We start from the raw sequence: 18,950 nt of genomic DNA, 5'->3' as shown, positions 1-18,950 counted from the left end.
TCAGGCATTAGAACACAACCATACATTTATTTTTATCAGTCTCCCCTTGAAAGAGCATGGTGAAAAGAAACAAGTTTGTCAGTATAAGTGATCATTATTCTCATATATCCCATGAGATTTCCATATGATTCAACAATGGAATGAGTGGGGGTTTTTTTCTATCAGAGTGTGGGAACATGTATGTGGATATCAACTTTGTGTACATTATAAGTCAGTTTCTGCAGGAAGGCAAAAGCTTTCACAAACATGTCTTAAATTTAATTAAGTCCTTTATACCTATACATTTTCATCTGAGGGACCTCATGGTTTCCCTTGACAAAAAGCAGGAAAATAAGTACCAATATTTATGGTTATGAAGGCCGATCATTCACAGGAGATTTGGCCCATTTTTGAACCATGAGAACTGTTTGGTCCTTAAAATACTACGAATTAGGCAAAGAAGACCCTGTCATACCCAATTCACAGAAGAAAAAACTGATCCGAGATTTTGTGGTTTTCTTAAGACCAAAATGTTCGTAAGTGAAGGCATGGATGTAGGACCCAGATCTTTCTATTTCAAACTTGCTTTTTCTCCTAGTTAACCCTTACTACATACATAGAGCTCCATACATAAAATCCCAAACCCTTTCTTTCTTTGTACAGCAGACCTGAAAGTACAGGCAACTTTAGGAAATGTCAAAACATGTAGTAGAGCTTTTGGCCTTGAACCAAGTACCTGAACCTTTTTCGTGTTAACCCAACCAAACCTGAAATACCACATTGCTCCTGGTTCTGCTCCCCTAATGTTACTCAACACTCTGGAACTATTTGTAATAAAGCTATGCAAGAAACTGTGGTAGATAATTAAAAAGAAAGATGAACAGTGAAACTGAAACAATTCCAGCAAATTTACACCCTCAAAAATCCCAAGAGAACGTTTCCGTCTCTCTTGGTATCCATTCCCTAAACTTGTGAGAGAGTAGCAGACACCAGACACATTCTGACCTGAAGAAGAATCAGAACACACAGCCCAGACCTGGGCCAGTAGGAGTGGGGAAAACATCAGAGCCCATTTTCCCTTCATTCAGCAGCTGCCATATCATCCAACTTGGCTTCCCTGGGCCTTTATAAATGAGGCATCCTTGGCATAAAACCATCATTCCTACCAATTATAATTTGTCTTGGACATCTCTATCTTCACACATCTGTGCAAATATTCGCAACACAGAATTTATGATTCACATTTGACATCACTCCACCACTATGGAAAAATAGAAGTGCCGTATTAGGCTTTGACAAAAGTAGTAAATGTGTGTTACTAAAGGAAATGGTTGTTGTCCAAGAATGTCAACTCCAAAAGTCAATGTGAGTCTCTAAATACCCCTATATTCCCTTAAAATAATAAGATTTAGTAACAGGAATTAATAGACATCTTCATTTAACAGTTATAAGTATGTTCCTCAGATAACCATATATGGGCAGGTTCGTAGAAAGTTTAGAGTAAGTATCTTGAAATGTCGAGCTTCTCAACTTTAGTGCTAGGACACTATGGGCTTGACAATTTTGTGTTTTGGGGAGTGCCCTGTGCATTGGGGGATGTTTAATGGCATCCATGGCCTCTACCCACTAGATGTCAGGAGTACTCCCTAATTTTGATAACTGGAAATGTCTCCAGCTCTTACCAAACATCCCCTGGGGATAAAACTGCCCTTCAGTGAGAACCACTGGTGTAACAAAAAGACAATGGGTCATGTTAAAAATCTCAACTCCATCGAGATTGAGATTGGACAAGTTACTTAACTCTTCTGAGCCTCAGATCCCTCTTCTATAAAATAGAGGACGTAATAATACCTACCTTGTGTGATTTGTGAGATTTAAAGATGCTTTTTATGTAAAGTATGTACCTATATGTAAGAGGGCATCTTAAAACATATGCATATGTATATGTGTGATTTATAATAAATACATCTGGGCTGGACAAATGTTTATTGTAAATCTATGCTGACAATGAGACAATACGCCTGTAATTGTTTTCAGATCTATAACACCGAGTTAGTAGAAGCAATGCTCAAAACAGACAAAACATTCTTGATGGTAAATGTTTTCCCTTGCAAAGTAATACCACATTTAGGACCCACTTGATATCTAGAGATACATGACCATGGGGACTAAAATGAGTTGAGAATGTATTGATTTCACTTGCACATATAGGAATTTTACATAAATTATTATTAAATTTGTAAATTAGGAATCATACTATTGTTTGTTTATTTCAACTGACATGATGAATATACATGAGGAGACTCCCTGCCATGGATTAAATAGTACCTGTTGGGAAACTGGAAAGTCATGTTCTTTTCAATTTGTCAAATAGACACAAACACCCATGCTAGTTGTAACAATGAAACTCTGCTTTTTCTTCCTAATGACTCACATGCTCTTTGTTATGTAAATCATAAAAGTGGTAGAAATATTCTTGAAAATCTGAAAGCCAATGTATGCCTATTACACCAAACATTAGGCTATGCAACAAAGTGTTTTAAGGAAAGCACCTGCTTTCCAGATGGCCACTAGCTTCCCAGCTAGAGAACAGCTCTACTTGTCCACCCACCCCCCTCTCCACACTCTCTTACTTCTCTTCTTCCGGACGTTTCTTTATCCAACTGTTGTCCTGTAAGAAAGTCCTTCTTTTGTTCACGTCATGAAAACCCTGTTGCCTCAGTGTTGTCCCCTGAGAGGTACTCTTCATATCTATCAACAGAAAAATGAAAAAAAAAAACTGAGAGATGCAATTGTATGGGGTCAAGTGTGAGTTTGTTAACTTGGGTGTCTTGAGAGGCACATCTGATTGGCCATCATTCACCTCCTAGGCTAACAAGTTCAGCACTGTTTCAAAATATGATGCTCTGGTAGGAGACAACAAATCTCACACCCCAGCATCAGAGATAACATATAAAACTGCTCAGGTGCCAAGCGAAACTGCCAGGGCAGCTCATGATGTCCTGAGCTGCACCCAGGAATATAGAACCATGGGTGTGGGATAAACAAAGCCATGGTTTGGTAGGTTGGCCATTTCATTCAAAAAAAAAATTATATATATATATATATATATGTATATATATATATATACATATATATATATATATGCTACAGAAGTACATACAAGGAAAAAATGTACACACAAGACTTTTTTACAATGTACCTAGTAAATGATAGTCAAGAAGTCCTGGTGCTTTTGATTATAAGTAACTGAATTCTTTTTCTTTTTTTTTTTAAGATTTTATTTATTCACTTGACAGGGTGAGAAAGATCACAAGTAGGCAGAGAGGCAGGCAGAGGAAGAGAGGGAAGAAGGCTCCCTGCCAAGATGAGAGCCCGATTCTGGGCTCAATCCCAGGACCCCGAGACCATGGCTTGAGCCAAAGGCAGAGGCTCAACCCACTGAGCCATCCAGGTGCCCCGTAACTGAATTCTTTAACCTCAGGAGAGTCAGAAGCACAGAATGTCCCACACACAAAAGAACATTTTTATTGATTAAAAAAAATCTTTGCATTGCAATTACCTGAGTAAAAGTTATAGCACTCCTACTTTTCCTCTAAGCCTTACATTGACCAATGCTAATTAAGTTAGACTGTTGCTTCTAAGCATACCATATCTGTATAAAAGAATTAAGAGCTGTGCGTTGTTTTTCTCAGATTTTTAAGTTTTCTGAGTAAGGAAAATATTATCTACATTACCATTTCCTGTGGAAGAAATTTTTCGCGAGGTAAAGTTGGACATGCTGGCTTCCAGTAAGGATCTACAAGAAGAATAAGGAGGGGGAAAAAATACAACAATGACTCCAAGAATCTACAAGTGATTCTTTCATTGGTAATGACATTTTCCAATGACATTAAGAAAGTCCCATGACCTGGTATCAGGAATACATGACATCAGGTGTCCCCTAAGAACCTGAGAGTTCTTCTATTCCAATGTGTTTATTTTAAAGATGTAGAAATTGAGGCCAGGAGCAGCTGATATCCCCTATGTCACTGTAACAGGCAATCGGCTGAATGAGGCCATCAATGAACTCATTTATTCAATCAATAAATAGGCATTGGGTGCTTAGAGTGTGGTTGACCCTAAGCCAGGAGCTGGAGACAAAAAAGATGAATAAAAGAAATGTCTGGTCAAGTCTATAGGGAGATAGAGACATGGAATTCACAGAAAAATACGCAGAGTACCTCTGGGGAAGCCAAAGTGAACTCAGGGCTGCATTGCGACTTTGTGAGTCCTAGGCACTTTTGCTTCCATAGGCTTCTTCTTTCACAAATACAGACACACACAGACACACACAGGCACACACACAGACACACACACACACATGCCCACACAGTTAAAAAATTATATTTTATGATTGTTAGTATAAAGACGAAACGTAATTCAGTCTGGCTTACTTAGCAGACTTTCATTATTATAATAATCATTTTTTTCTTCTCGTGTTAAAAGGAATTAAAATTAGAACATTTTTGTAGGCCCCCAAAAGTATCATAGGCCCTAGGCACTGCTTTTTCTATTTAATGGTTAAGTTGGTCCTGGGTTTCCCTGAATGTGAGATTTTCAGTTTTAAAACTGAAAAAGTCCTGAGTAAATGGGGATGGCCGGTCCCCTAGGTGGGGTAGTATGTTTTTTGCAGAATCCGTCCAACTGTACAATGGATGAAATCACAGAGGGACATTAGATCTCAAGTCAGAGGCAAGTCATAGGCTGAGCTTTATCACATCAAAGTTCTATAATGGGGGGGGGGGTGCCTCGTGACTCAGAAGGTTAACCACCTGCCGTTGTCTCAAGGGCTCAAGTCATGATCCTGGAGTTGGCCTCCCTATTCATCCAGGAATCTGCTTCTCCCTTTCCTCCTACCCTTCCCCCATGCTTGTACACATGCAGTCTCTCTCTCTGTCTCAAAAAAATAAATAAAATCTTTTTTAAAAAGTTCTATAATTGAACCACATAATCTCCCTGTAAAATGGGTTAATGAAACCTGCCATTATAGGTTTGTGATGATTAAATGAATAATGTACACAAACATCAATCATTAAACTTTAAGTGCTTGTCCAGTTTAAGACCATACTCTCAGGAAGCTGTTCATAGGTATAACTCAGGGGTTCTAAAAGCCCCTCTCACATTCTGATGCAAAAGTATCTCCTACAATAACTTGCCATAGGACCTGAAGTGGTGAAGACACATTCCTTTGGATCATATCATCGTTTTTCTTGGGACCTTCTCTTAGAATGTCCATACCTCTACCCTGGAGTAGGTGAGAAGTGGAATGTATTGGTGCCCAGACCAGGTCCCGTATACCTATCTCATGTTTGGCATTATGGACTCATGATTACTGGTGGGGTCACCTGGTTACACACCCTCCCCACACACTACAACTTAAAGCCAATGGTTGAATGACCTAGGTTAAATGTGAATCTGGTGCTCCAAGGTAGAGCCAATTTCTGCAGGTGATTTGTGCTTCAGAGCTCACTATGGGATCAGACTGAAGCTAGACTAACAGAGAACATATCTTTGCTCACACCCTTCCTCTGCCTCTACTTCCTGTTCCCTTTCTCCTCTCTCCTGAGAGCTTACCCTCAGTAAGTTACAGGCACCCACATTCCTCTCAGGCACTCCTTTTAGGAACCCAGCCTAAGACTAACCACCAGTGTAATCAATCATGGCATTATCTCCTCAGAGATCAACCACTGTTCACATTACTAATAGCTAAGAGTCTGAATGTCTTAGAGAAGTTAGAAAGATCTTCATTTAAAGGATGCTATTTACTGATTATTACCTTGAGTGTGCCATAGTTCAGCTCCCTCATCTATCAAATGAGGTGAAAAAGCTGTTTTGAAGATCAAATTAGAAGACATTTGTAAAGTGTTTAATTATCGCCCAACACACTGAAACAACACACTCAATTTTTTAGAAGATTTATTTATCTGAGAAAGAGCATGAGCAGGGGATTGGGCAGAGGGAGAGGAAGAAGCAGACATCCTGTGGAGCAGGGAGCCTCCCAATATGGAACTTGATCGCAGGACCCCTGGGATCATGACCTGAGCCAAAGGCAGACACTTGACCAACTGAACCACCCAGGCACCCCAACAAAATGCTCAGTTTTTAACCTCATGCCTCTATCATCTTGGAAGCAAAGAACAAAGACATAAGGCAGGTGTATTTGGGTGTAGGGAAGGGAAGGAATAGCCTTAAACTTGGGACACTGGGCATGCAGGGAGTGTGGGCAGCCTCTGGCTGGCTGTGTTTGAAGGTCACTAAAATTTGGCAGAAGGGGGTGGGAAAGAGGCATGTGAAAGCAAACTTCAATCTCAACTATTTGTTCATTTCCCCCTCGGTCTGGCCCAGCTTATCGGGGATCTTGGCTAAACTTCTTCTTCTCAGTGGACTCCAATGGAGTCCTGAGCTTATAAAGACCTAGAGAGCTCATAGCTGATTAAACTGAGATTCTGCAGTGGAAGAAATGCTGAATGTGTATTTGATGATACATTTGCAAAGACTGAAAATTACATGTAAGACACAGAGCAAGGTAAATGGAGAAAAGGCATTTTCATAATTGTCTATTTGCCTATCTCTACCAAAAGATTGAGTGTCCCAGGGGTAAAACATCTTTCCCTTCTGTATATCCTGGGTCTGGGACAGAGTAGATGCTCCTCAGGTGCTTGTTATGGGCTGAATATGTCTCCCCCAAAGTTGATATGTCGAAGCCCATTACCCAGTACCCCAAGTTATGACTGTGTTTGGAGACGAGCCTTTAAAGAGATGATTAAGTTATAATGAGGCCATTAAGTAGGTCCTCATCCAACCTGTCTCGTGACCGTATAAGAGAGGAATTTTGGACACACACAGAGAGACACCAGGGATGTATGTGCACAGAGAAAAGGCCGTGTGAGGACATGGAAAGTGGCCATCTGCAAGCCATGGAGAGAGACCACAAGAGAAAGCAAACCAGGCGGCACCCTGATCTTGGACTTCTAGCCTCTAGTTCTCCTCTAGAACGGTGAAACTATACATTTCTGTTGTTTAAGTCAACAGTCTATGGTCTTTTGTCATGGAAGACCTAGCAAAAAAATAGAGGGCTTATGGGAAAAGTGATTTAAATATTCTTAAAACAGATCATTCAAAGAGATCTGTGTCACACTGCCTCTGACCTGTGCCCTTTGTGTCGTCAACTGTCCTACTGCCGGGGCCATAATAGCACCTGTTCTGAATGCGGCACTCCCCAGGCATTGCCTCATCCTCGTCCTACACTCTGTGAGGGAGCTATTATTATCTCCATCTCCCAGACAGGACATCTGAAGCTCAGGGAGAGGATGTAACACACCTAAGCTGGGAAGAGGCAGAATCTGCCTTCTAAACCAAAGCCACCTCTTTCTACAGAAACTGGCAATAAGGCTCATACTGAGTCACTGCAAGACTGGACCAGTGCCCCATGAGGGTGAGAGGAAAGGGAGACCCCAGAGGCCCCCACCTGACTCCTGACACAGGCTTCAGGAGTGCTATGAGCTCTGCCCGCAGTGCCCAGTAGGAGAACCTGGACAGCGTCTGCAGCAGACAAGGCCTCACAGAGCAGGTTTCTCTGGGTGCTCTCTGATATTCTCTTGGTTATGGACAGACGTCTATGCAAAACTTGTATAGGAATGATCATAACAGCATGCAAAACAGCCAAAAAGTGGAAACAGCACAAACATCCACAGATGGATGAATGGACAAAGAGCACGTGCTATACAACAGGAACATGCTGCACTCATACATTTTACTCAGCAATTTTTCCAAAAAATGACATTTTGATACATACTACAACATGAATGAAGCTTGACACAGGCGAATGAGGGAAGCCAGACATAACGGACCACATGCGTATGGTTCTACATGGATGTTATCTTTTAGATTTTCTTTGCGGTTCTATCATATCTCACCTCAATTCTCTCCCAAGCAAGTCTTCTGCTGCCCCTTTAAGTTCTGCTGGGTAAGGAGGAGCACTCAGACAAGAATAATACTTTAGATGCTTTTATATTAATATATAATTTATCCCATTTGATTTCCACAACATTTAAGAGTGATATAATTCCACGACAACACGGATGGACTTAGAGGGCATTATGTTAAATGAAATAAGTCAGAGAAGAAAGACAAATACGATATGATTTCACTTATACGTGGAATCTAATACAAACAGACAAAGAAACAAAGAAACAGAGACAGACTAATAAGTACAGAGAACACACTGGTGATTGCCAGAAGAGAGAGGGATAGAGGGATGGACAAAATAGGTGAAGGCCATTAAGAAGTACAAACTTCCAGCTGTAAAATAAATAATAAGTCACTAAGGTAAAAGGTAGAGCATAGGGAATATAGCCCATAATACAGAATAACACTGTATGATGACAGATGGACTGCACTTATGGTGGTGAGCACGAATACAAAGAATTGTCAAAATCACTACGTTCTATACCTGAAACACATTGTAGGACAACTATACCTCAGTTAAAAAAAAAAAAATTAGAGGGACGCCTGGGTGGCTCAGTGGGTTAAAGCCTCTACCTTCGGCTCAGGTCATGATCCCAGGGTCCGGGATCGAGCCCCACATCGGGCTCTCTGCTCCGCAGGGAGCCTGCTTCCTCCTCTCTCTCTGCCTGCCTCTCTGCCTAGTTCTGATTTCTCTCTGTCAAATAAATAAAATATTAAAAAAAATTAGAGTGATACAATCCCTACCTCGCAGAGACAGAAGCAAAGACTCAGATCGAGTAACTAATGAGTGGCAAAGCTAAGACTCAACCTGAGGCTTTCTAGCTGGAGGCTCATCATTTCTTCCTCTATGCCAGGGACTCCCACATCATCAGTACTTTCTGCAAAGTTGTATAGAGAAAAGCAGGTATCTCCTCTTTACCTTGTATTTAGAGAATGGCTCTAATCAGATCCAACATTCTGCTAGAGGGACTGACATTTTCATGCCTCCCATAGCTAAGTATTCTCCAGAAGTTCTGGTTAAAGTGGAATCAAGTAAGATAAGACACGCATGAATCTCATGGCCTTTTACCTCATTCTCCCTGACAATGAGTGGCCTCAGCTGTCCTGTAAACACCTCTCTGGCCCCAGAGCCTCTGTAATACTTTCTAGGGAAGTTTCCTACAAACCCACTTGCTTCCTCTAGAACACCTGGTTCTATCTCATTGCCTCTTCCATGAAAGTCCCCAGAAGAACTTAGCCTTTTGTTCTTCATGCTTCCTCTTTTCTCAAACTAGAATGCATGCAGAAGTTAGGAGCAGCCATCATGGGACCATGAACCAACCGTGAGGACTAAAGTTACATACTAAGCATAGCAGAGCGGGAAGCTGAAGGAGCCTGGGCCTTGATAGAATCACAAAGCTGCCACAATAGCCCTAGATGATCTAGCTCTTGACTTCTTGCAAGAAAAAAATAAACCTCCTAGTTTGTTCAGAAGATTGCTTTTCCATATTTTTATTATACAAGATTAATGCTCTTCCTATCTGTTAGAAGGTCCTTATGGAGCAAATAGAAGGTGTAAGATGTAAAAAGCCCATGGTGGGGGCACCTGGGTGGCTCAGCGGTTAAAGCCTCTGCCTTTGGCTCAGGTCGTGATCCCAGGGTCCTGGGATCGAGCCCCGCATTGGGCTCTCTGCTCCACAGGGAGCCTGCTTCCTCCTCTCTCTCTCTCTCTCTGCCTGCCTCTCTGCCTACTTATGATCTCTGTATGTCAAATAAATAAATAAAATCTTAAAAAAAAAAAAAGCCCACGGTGGTCTACAAAATATAAGATATCCGTAACTCTTGGGGTATCTGGGTGGCTCAATCATTATGCGTCTGCCTTTGGCTCAGGTCATGATCTCGGGGTCCCTGCTCATTAAGGAGTCTGCTTCTCCCTCTCTCCCCCCTCCCCGCCCACTGCTTGTGCTCTCTCTCAAAGAAATAAAAAAGAAAAATCTTTAAAAAAAAAAGAGAGAGAGAGATCAGTGACTCTTTTATTGGTAAAACACTCTTAATTGCAATATGTCTATGTGTTCAGTGTTCCTAGCAGAAAGGATCACTTGTTGAGTCCCCACTATTGCTTCAGATTGTGCCACGTACCTTATGAGTGTTATTTTATTTAGTCCTTCCAAATGAGTACTATCAGCTCTAATTATAGGAATCCCAAACTCAGAGAGGTTAAATAACCTGCCCAAGGTCACACAGCAAGTGGCAGAACCAGGAAGTGTAATTAGGTCCCTATGACCACAACACCAAGGCTCTTTTGAGTACATGACACTACCTGTCACCCTAAGTACCATGTGATATGACCCACACCAGACACAAGGAAATGCCCTGGAGTTCTGAAAAATGGAAGATAATGGAAGAGGAGCTGGGAGGAGCAGCAGCAATGAAGGGCTGCCCCAACATCTCTGGACAGCTCAGCCTCGAGCCTCACTCTGGCCTCTACACTGAAGCCATGAGTGGTCTGGCAGGATTCCTGACCGGACTCCTTGCCTGGATCTATCTCCCTGTTAGATGACTTAATGATGCTTCATATTCTTTCTTAGCCCCGGGCCGTCCGTTGACACAAAGTAAATGAGAAAGGAAAGTGTAATATATTCCATTTTCAGGTGATGGTAGTTTAATAAATATGCAAGAGTTTTTTTTTCTTATGAAAGTGACTAATATTGTGAGAAAATAAATTTTTCTCATTAAATCTACATGTGTTCCTCTTTTTGTAAGATTTTATTTATTTATTCATTCAACCATTTATTTATTTGAAAGAGTGCTTGACAGCAGGGGAAGGAGCAGAGGGAGACGGACAAGCAGACCCCATGCTGAGTGCAGCTTGATGCCATGACCCTAAAATCACAACCCGAAAAGAAACCAAGAGTTGGCTGCTCAACTGACTGAGTCATACAGCGCCCTGCTTGTTTCTCTTATACCTCCCACATAATCTCCCTACGCCCACCTTCTCCTTTTCCTCCTTAGGACCTAGTGGGCATGTTGCCCTAACCATTTCCCCATGTCAGCTCCTTTGGTGGCCCAGAACCATTCCTAGAATCTCCAATCCAAAACCTCTGAGGTGTAAGACCCTGTTTCATCCCACCTTTCATGCCTTGGAAAGTTTACTGCAGTGGAACTCTTTCCATCTTACCCAGAATATAAAGCAGTATTTTGTATATATGAATATTTCTTGTACTGTTATTAAAATAGATCAACAACACATGTCTTTGTGAATAAACTTTATTAATAATTAATATTAATTAAATATCCTCTTGTCAAGTGAACTAGAGATAATAAACCTCTTAAATTGATAGTGTCAAGAATATCTACAGCCAAATTTTATTTTTACGGCATTTTTAAAAGAAATTACTTATTTCAGGGACTGAAGTTATCCTGAGTTTCAAACCTACTCAGATACCTTTGTGTCTGTATGTCTATAAAGTGTCTAATAACGACATCTTAGTAGCCTCGGTTTGGCCAATTAGACTTATTTCTAAGTGCTGCTCTTCAGTTTCATTCCAATTAAGTTTGTAACTTTTCAGGAGAAAGATAGACTCTAACGTCAGCTTCTCAAAAAGCCATTACCAGTACATATGCCTAACAATGGCAGATAACCAACAACTGTTCTTTAAATGTGGAAATTTTATGGGAAAAGATGTGGGAAAGCTGTCTGTCTCTATTACACTGGACACTACAAAAGCTTTTCTCTTTAAAGCATCGAATGCGTAAGTTGAAAATTCTGATGTGAAATCATGACATCAAATCAATAAAGATAGAGGAAAAAACTTCTCAACCTCTGGTCCATCTTTCATTTCCTCTTTGTGGCCAAACACCAGAAAGAGCTGATTTTTACCCCATGCCTACAGCTTACACACAAAGACATCTATCTGTCTTTAGGTTTTAGGTGCGCTCTTCTTAAGCCCTGAATCACAAAAGCAATCACGTTTCTTCATTCTCTTTGGGTGTATCTGAAACTATCAAACATCTCCTATTTCCTAAATTATCCTCTTTTCAGTTTCTCTTTATTTCCTTATGGTCATTCTCAATTCCCTTCACTGTTTTTTTCTATTTGTAATAATAGCACTTTCCCAAGAGCCTTTAGGTCCATTAGGTTAAGCCCAATCTCTGTTCCAGCTCCTCCTGTCCCAACTCTAAAATAATTTTCTGGACCACTTCCTAACTGAGCTATAGTCTTTTCCTTCATCATCTGGGTCTTCTTGTCAAAAAGATTGTGTATCTCACTCTTCCCTTCCACACAAGGACAAAATGTCTCTTGGCTTATGTAACAAGGTCTTTACTACTCTCTGCTAATGTTCTCTCAGAAAGATTGGGTGAGCAAAGAAACTGGAATGGGGTGTTGCATAGAGGAAAGACAATAGGAAAAGTGAGATAGAAAAGGGGAAATAGGGGCTCCTGGGTGGCTCAGTGGGTTAAAGCCTCTGCCTTCAGCTCAGGTCATGATCCCAGGGTCCTGGGATCGAGCCCCACTTCGGGCTCTCCGCTCAGCAGGGAGCCTGCTTCCTCCTCTCTCTCTCTCTCTCTCTGCCTGCCTCTCTGCCTACTTGTGATCTCTATCTGTCAAATAAATAAATAAAATCTAAAAAAAAACAAAAAAGAAAAGGGGGAAATAAGCTGACAAAATAGACAAGAGAAGAAAGGAGTTAAAAAAAAAAGGAAAAATCAATGTGACTGCTGGTATTTGGGTCATGTGATAGTGTCAGCTGCATGGAGCTCTGTTTTTATATTTATATATAATCCATATATATATATATATACATATATATATATAAATATTTTATCTCATTTAAAACCCACACACTCAAGGCTTTAAGGTTGATGTTATCATCATCTTCATTCGACACCTAAGTGAAACTGTGTGATGAATGATTTCAATGGAGTCAGAGTCTTTTTTCAGAAGGTAGGGCAGGAGTTGGAAATGTGGGCAGTGGGTGAAATTACTTGTTTCTGGAAAGAGGTTTTAGGATGAAAAGTTTGCCTGAGGCTCCATAGCCGGTGCACAAGTTGGGATTTGACCTGGCAACAAAGTTCCTGTCCCTAGAAACCCAGGAAACAAAAAGAGGCTGGCAGGTGGAAAGTAACAGGCTAAAAGAAAGGGTGAGAAGAATGACATTTCCTCCACTATGGATCCCTGATGGACCTCAACTGAGAAAGAGATCAGACTAGGCTTTCTTGGATCATTTTACCAAAGTATAATAAGATCAGCACTGAGTCATAATTGATTATTTTAATTGCTCCAAAATCTTCCAATTTACCAAGCTTCTAATATACTTAGGCAAACTGATATCTTTACGAAAAAGAACAAACGTGAACACTCACCTAGGGCACATCACTATGGTGATGGAAAGTATTTAAAAGCTAACGTAGGGGCGCCTGGGTGGCTCAGTGGGTTAAGCCTCTGCCTTCGGCTCAGGTCATGATCAAGGTCCTGGGATCAAGCCCCGCATCGGGCTCTCTGCTTGGCGAGGAGCCTGCTTCCCCCTCTCTCTCTCTGCCTGCCTCTCTGTCCAATTCTGATCTCTCTCTGTCAAATAAATAAATAAAATCTTTAAAAAAAAAAAAAAAAGCTAATGTAAAATAAAGAAATAAAAACAGCAGAAAAATGGGTAAAGACTGGCAGAGGTCCACACCCTGGTGGCATTTACCTTTGTGTATGAAAGTCTGGGTGGCTCCACAGCCCAATGATTGTGCCATACTCACTAGTCCCTGTTTCCCAGAGATCACTGGTAAGCAGGAAAAAAACCCTAGAAACTGGCAAAGAACAAATGCCATCAAACAGTTCTCTGTAGAAGAGTAAGAGGAGGCTGGTAATTACAAACCAATAAACACAAGCCTTAGCTTCTGGAAGACAAATAAAAACAAACAACCCATTACCATCCAAAAGATCATGAAATATTATGTAAGAAGAAAACAAACAGGTCTTCGTGAAGTGCAAACATTAACAGGTCCATTTAAATTAATGGATTGTGTTTAGCCTTCACATGCAGTGTAGAAGCAAATCCAGTAATTACCAGGCTGGTAAGGACTCATTTAGCCTGCTGCGATGGTTGGAAATTTGCTATTTCTTTAGTCATGCAATCTCACAGTCTGAGCTTAGCACTGAGAAACTTGCTCACTGGCGGTGAAACAGTTCTGAACGTATGCGAGTGAAATCTTTCAGCCAGCCAGAGGTCTATAGGCCACTGGTTTTCCGGTACCCACCATAACATTTTCTGTTTGTTCTATTTTTAGTGTGAGCCCGTCATTACCTCTTTTCCACAGAATGACAGCATCGAGTTCTAGCATGAAGAGTTCTACTCTCTGGGACAATGATCTGTTTCAGTCTATAGAAGACACTGATTTAGGGCTGCCTGGGTGGCTCAGTCATTAAGCATCTGCCTTTGGCTCAGGTCATGATACCAGAGTCCTGGGATCAAGCCCCATATCGGGCTCCCTGCTCAGTGGAGACCCTGCTTCTCCCTCTCCCACTCCCCCTGCTTGTGACCCTGTTCTCACTATCTCTGTCTCTGTCAAATAAATACATGAAATCTTAAAAAAAAAAAAAAAGACACTGATTTAATACTCATTAATAAAAATGCTATGGAACAAAAGTTATCTATCACCTGAGCCCTTCATGAGCTATTTTCAGTTTTAGCTGAAAACATTTGTTAAATGAGTGAAGACCCAAATTCTTAACCATGGACTATGAGCCAAAACCCCATTCGTTACATAGGACTTTACCATGTTTCATATTCACAACGGCTCTGTCATGAGGTCATTCTTTATTACAATCTTACACTGTACCATCTTTTTTATTATACCAGTAATACATGCTCAAAAGAAAATGTGAAAAGTCAAGGAAAGCACAAAGAAAAAAAATGAGACACCTTTTGTCTATATCATTATTTTCTTCCAGGGTTTCCTTTGCCTATTAGATCCTACTGATCGACATTTTTTCAGTGTCATTAAAAACAATTAAATGATCATTTCTTCTGCAACTAAAATATATTTCATCTTATGTGTCTATGAATATAACGTAACTCCTCTGGTGTTTCCAACAAAACCATACAAAAATCTTTGACCACACCTCTCATTATTTTCTTTGGATGAATCCCTAGAAGTGAAATTGCTTGCCAAGAGGTATAACTTCTAAAACCTTTCTGATTCCTATTGTCAAATCTCCTTCCTTAAAACCCGTACCAGCTTATAATGCACCAGCAGTATACAAATGTCCACACATTCACCAGCATTTAGAATTGTCACTTATTAATCCTTTAACAATTTAATAATTGAAAGTGGAATCAGTTTACCTCAATTGCATATTTTCATAATTGTATCTGTTATTTTATTTTGTGAATTCTCCATTGATTTATATTATGTGCTTCTTACTGTTCTCTTATTCTCATCATATATCAGTAATGGGAATTTTTACTTTTCCAATTTTCACTTGCCTCCTAATTCTGATTGTTTTTATCAGCAGCTTTCACTTTTCTAATTATCTTTCCCCTTATGAATTCTGTCAGTCTTTAAAAATTCCTGTAGACCATGCATGAAACTTGTTTCTGACTTCAAAATCCAAGCAATCACTCTGCTCCTTCCTATATATCCCTTACAGGATTTCTTTCCCTATTCACACTACCAACTCAAGCTACCGCAATCTGCTCACTATTTTAACAGCTTCCTCGATATATTCCTGGTCTCTAGACTTCATCTTTTCTAACCCATTCTCTGCCAGAGAGTCACCATCTTGCTTAAAACTTTTCAGTGGTGTTCCATTTCCATCAGGCTAAAAGCCAAGTTGTTAACAAGGCTTACAAGTCCACACACCCTCCTATCTCATCTCTCCCCACTCCCCATTCCTCATCAAGGTCTAGTTTCAGTAAATCTTGCTAAATCACGCTAATTCCCTGAAGGCTTCATCCATTTTATCACCCTTAGGCTGTTGCTTATGCTATGCATTAGGCCCCAAACAGTCTTTGTTCTGAACCCTTCCTCACTCCTTAATTCTCTTTTCAGGAAAGGCTTCTATTCATTCTTTAGGTCACATAACCTCCCAGAAGTATTCAGTGACAGCATTGCAACCTGGCCCCCACCTCCCCAGGATGACTTAAGGGCCCTACTAAGTGTTCAAATAGCAAACAGTATCTCTCGGTAAAAACATTTACCAAACAGACTGCCTGTTTGTGTGACTGACTATTCTTCTATCCCTAGAGCAAATATACGTGGGCACACATGTGCACACATGCTCACACACACACACACACACACGTACACACACAGACTAAATCTTGAAAACTGTAAATAAGACCATCTTCTCTACAGTTGTGTTTCTAGAAACTTATTAGAGTATCTGGCACATAATCAGTTCTAGAGGAATATTTATTAGACAGACAAATGGGATTAATTAAATGTGTATGCATGCTTTCTTAAAATTTTTTAAAAAGTATTTTATTGTTACATGGAAACTGTATTACATATGGATTGACTCTGGTAATGGTGGATCCCTTTCCTACTGACATATGACTCTTCCTTTGTCACATATAAAATTCTTACATATTCTAGAATGTTTCATGACTGTCTGTCTTGTTCCAGAAAGTTGTTTTTAGTTTCTTGCAACAGAAATAACATTTTAATTACTGTCTTTTTTATAATACATTTTAATGCCAATGCAAGCACCTCTCATTAATTTCCGTTGTATAAATTTTATCAACTATTCTAACCCACTTATTTCTTTCAGATAAAGTTTAAAATTATTCCCTCTAGTTCCAAAATAAATATTTTATTGGAACTTTTGATCAGAATTGCATGAGTCCTATAAAATGAATTCAAAAGAGCTGACATTTATGATATTCAATCTGTCCATCTAGGGACAGTACTCAAAGAAGCATTTACTCAAGAAATTCTTCATGTCTTACAATAAATTTCTGTGGTTTTTTAAAATTGGGTCCCACATTTTTCTCATGGAGATTTTTTCTTGATTTTTTTTAAAAGATTTTATTTATTTATTTGACAGAGAGAGAGAGGAGGAAGCAGGCTCCCCGCGGAGCAGAGAGCCCGATGCGGGGCTCTATCCCAGGACCCTGAGATCATGACCTGAGCCCAAGGCAGCGGCTTAATCCACTGAGCCACCCAGGCGCCCCTTTTTCTTGATGTTTTATATATCTTGTGCTATTGTGAAAGAAATACTTTACTACTTCTGTATATATTTATACAAAATATATTTATATATTTATTTATATTTATTTCTTTATATATATAAATTTCAATAAAAATTCTAAATTTGGGGGGCACCTAGGTGGCTCAGTCAGTTAAGGGTCTGCCTTCAGCTCAGATCATGATTTCAGGGTCCTGGGATCGAACCCCACATCGGACTCCCTGCTCAGCAGGGAAATCTGCTTCTCCCTCTGCCCGCCGCCCTCCCCCGCCCCCCCCGCTTGTGCACGCACACTACTCTCTCTCTCTCTCTCTCTCTCTCTCTCTCTCTTTCTCTCTCTCGCAAACAAATAAAATATTTTTTAAAAGATTTTTAAAATTTTTTTAAAAGAATTCTAAATTTTCTTTGTATCTCCTGGTGCTGTGAGACATGCATGATCAAACAAATTACCCTTGGTTCAAAGTAGGATCACAATTCAGCCCAAGTCTCTCTGGATTCCAGCCTCCCACAGGTTTTTCTATACAAATTCCTTTCAAACTTTTACCTAATGACAAAAGCAAGAACACTGGGAAGGAATGGGGGAAAGGGCAGAGTTATAGGAGGACATTTTTCTGCAAAACCTTTTAAGTAAAATTAGCTCTTAGTGCATTTGTACCACATGGCATCTGTGCGTTTTCTCAAATACCACCAGTCTCTGGGATGTGTATGTTCCAGTTTGAAAAGTATGGTCTACAGTTCACTACCTCCCCCCAGGGGTTCCATAAAAGGAGACTTAGATACATTTTAGGCCAGGGGAACTTAGGTCTAGAAATGCAGAATAAATTATTTAGATGCTTGGAGTTCTCAAGTATACAATTACGATGAGGATTCAGCACTGTTGGTTCTCATGTCTAGAAGTAAGCTAGTTGTCATTTAATGGGGAGCCATAAAAGGCACTCTTCCAATTAATAATCACAATAAAAGGATGACTTGTATCCTTAATAAGTTTAGCAACTGACATAAAATGCAATCTAATAAATATAGCTGTCATTTGAGAAAGTGTCCATTTGAAGAAGGGCCTCTCCCAAATTCTAAAATCACACAGATTTTTACAGCGATAAATGAGAAACACTTAAACATATCTGATGAAGACTCGTGATTAAAAAGTAAACTCTGAGAAACTAATGACAGTACACAGAAATTTTACATAAAACCCTTATTCCAAGGTTCTCCGCAAGAGAAAAGGAAATTTGATCAACCAATGGCCTGGAAGCAGATAATATCAGAAGATACGCTGTGTGGGACAACAAAGATTTCCCTTGGCCTCTTGGCCAAGGATCACAGGGATACCCTCAGTTAAATCATGTTTCCTTAAGTTGACTGCTTAGTGAATTAGATACCGCAGTCTGAGTTTAGTCATTCAAAACATACTCTCTCTGTTTTGTTTACAGAAAAAATAGTTTTTTAGGTATTTCAGTCAAAACTCCAGTGGTTAGGGAAGATATTGCAACTACAGAATGGTAGCTGAGGTAGGGAGCACCACAACTTCCAAACACATACCACATTGCCTTCCTGCAGAGGGGCTGACTGCTCCTTGGATTAAAACCCTGAGAATACAATGCTTAACAGGATGGATCCCATAAACCACAAATAAAAATGTATCTAATTATGTAGTAGTCATACCATACGCACAAGTATTACTGGATAAGGAAATTCTTGTTTCCATATCATTTTAGCTTTTTTATAAAGCCAGAGGAAAGCTCATTTATTGCTCCTACATATTTTATGTGAAAGAAATTTGAAAAATCATCAAAAAGTTCAGTAA

General features: G+C 40.0%; 1 protein-coding gene across 1 annotated transcript in view; it reads right to left on the bottom strand.

Moving 5' to 3' along the window:
• Positions 1 to 18,950, bottom strand: part of SCEL (sciellin) — a 323,090-nt gene that overhangs the window by 88,137 nt on the left and 216,003 nt on the right. Inside the window, exons 4-5 of the mRNA XM_045978345.1 lie at positions 3,717 to 3,778; positions 2,613 to 2,730 (exon numbers count right to left, since the gene is read on the bottom strand). Coding sequence (XP_045834301.1) covers positions 2,613 to 2,730; positions 3,717 to 3,778 — 180 coding nt within the window. The remainder of the gene's footprint in view (positions 1 to 2,612; positions 2,731 to 3,716; positions 3,779 to 18,950) is intronic.

This window comes from Meles meles, chromosome 14, assembly GCF_922984935.1.
Source record: "Meles meles chromosome 14, mMelMel3.1 paternal haplotype, whole genome shotgun sequence".
NCBI classification, from domain to species: domain Eukaryota; kingdom Metazoa; phylum Chordata; class Mammalia; order Carnivora; family Mustelidae; genus Meles; species Meles meles.
Note: the sequence above shows the minus strand (reverse complement) of the source record. Positions and strands in the feature narration are given on the sequence as shown.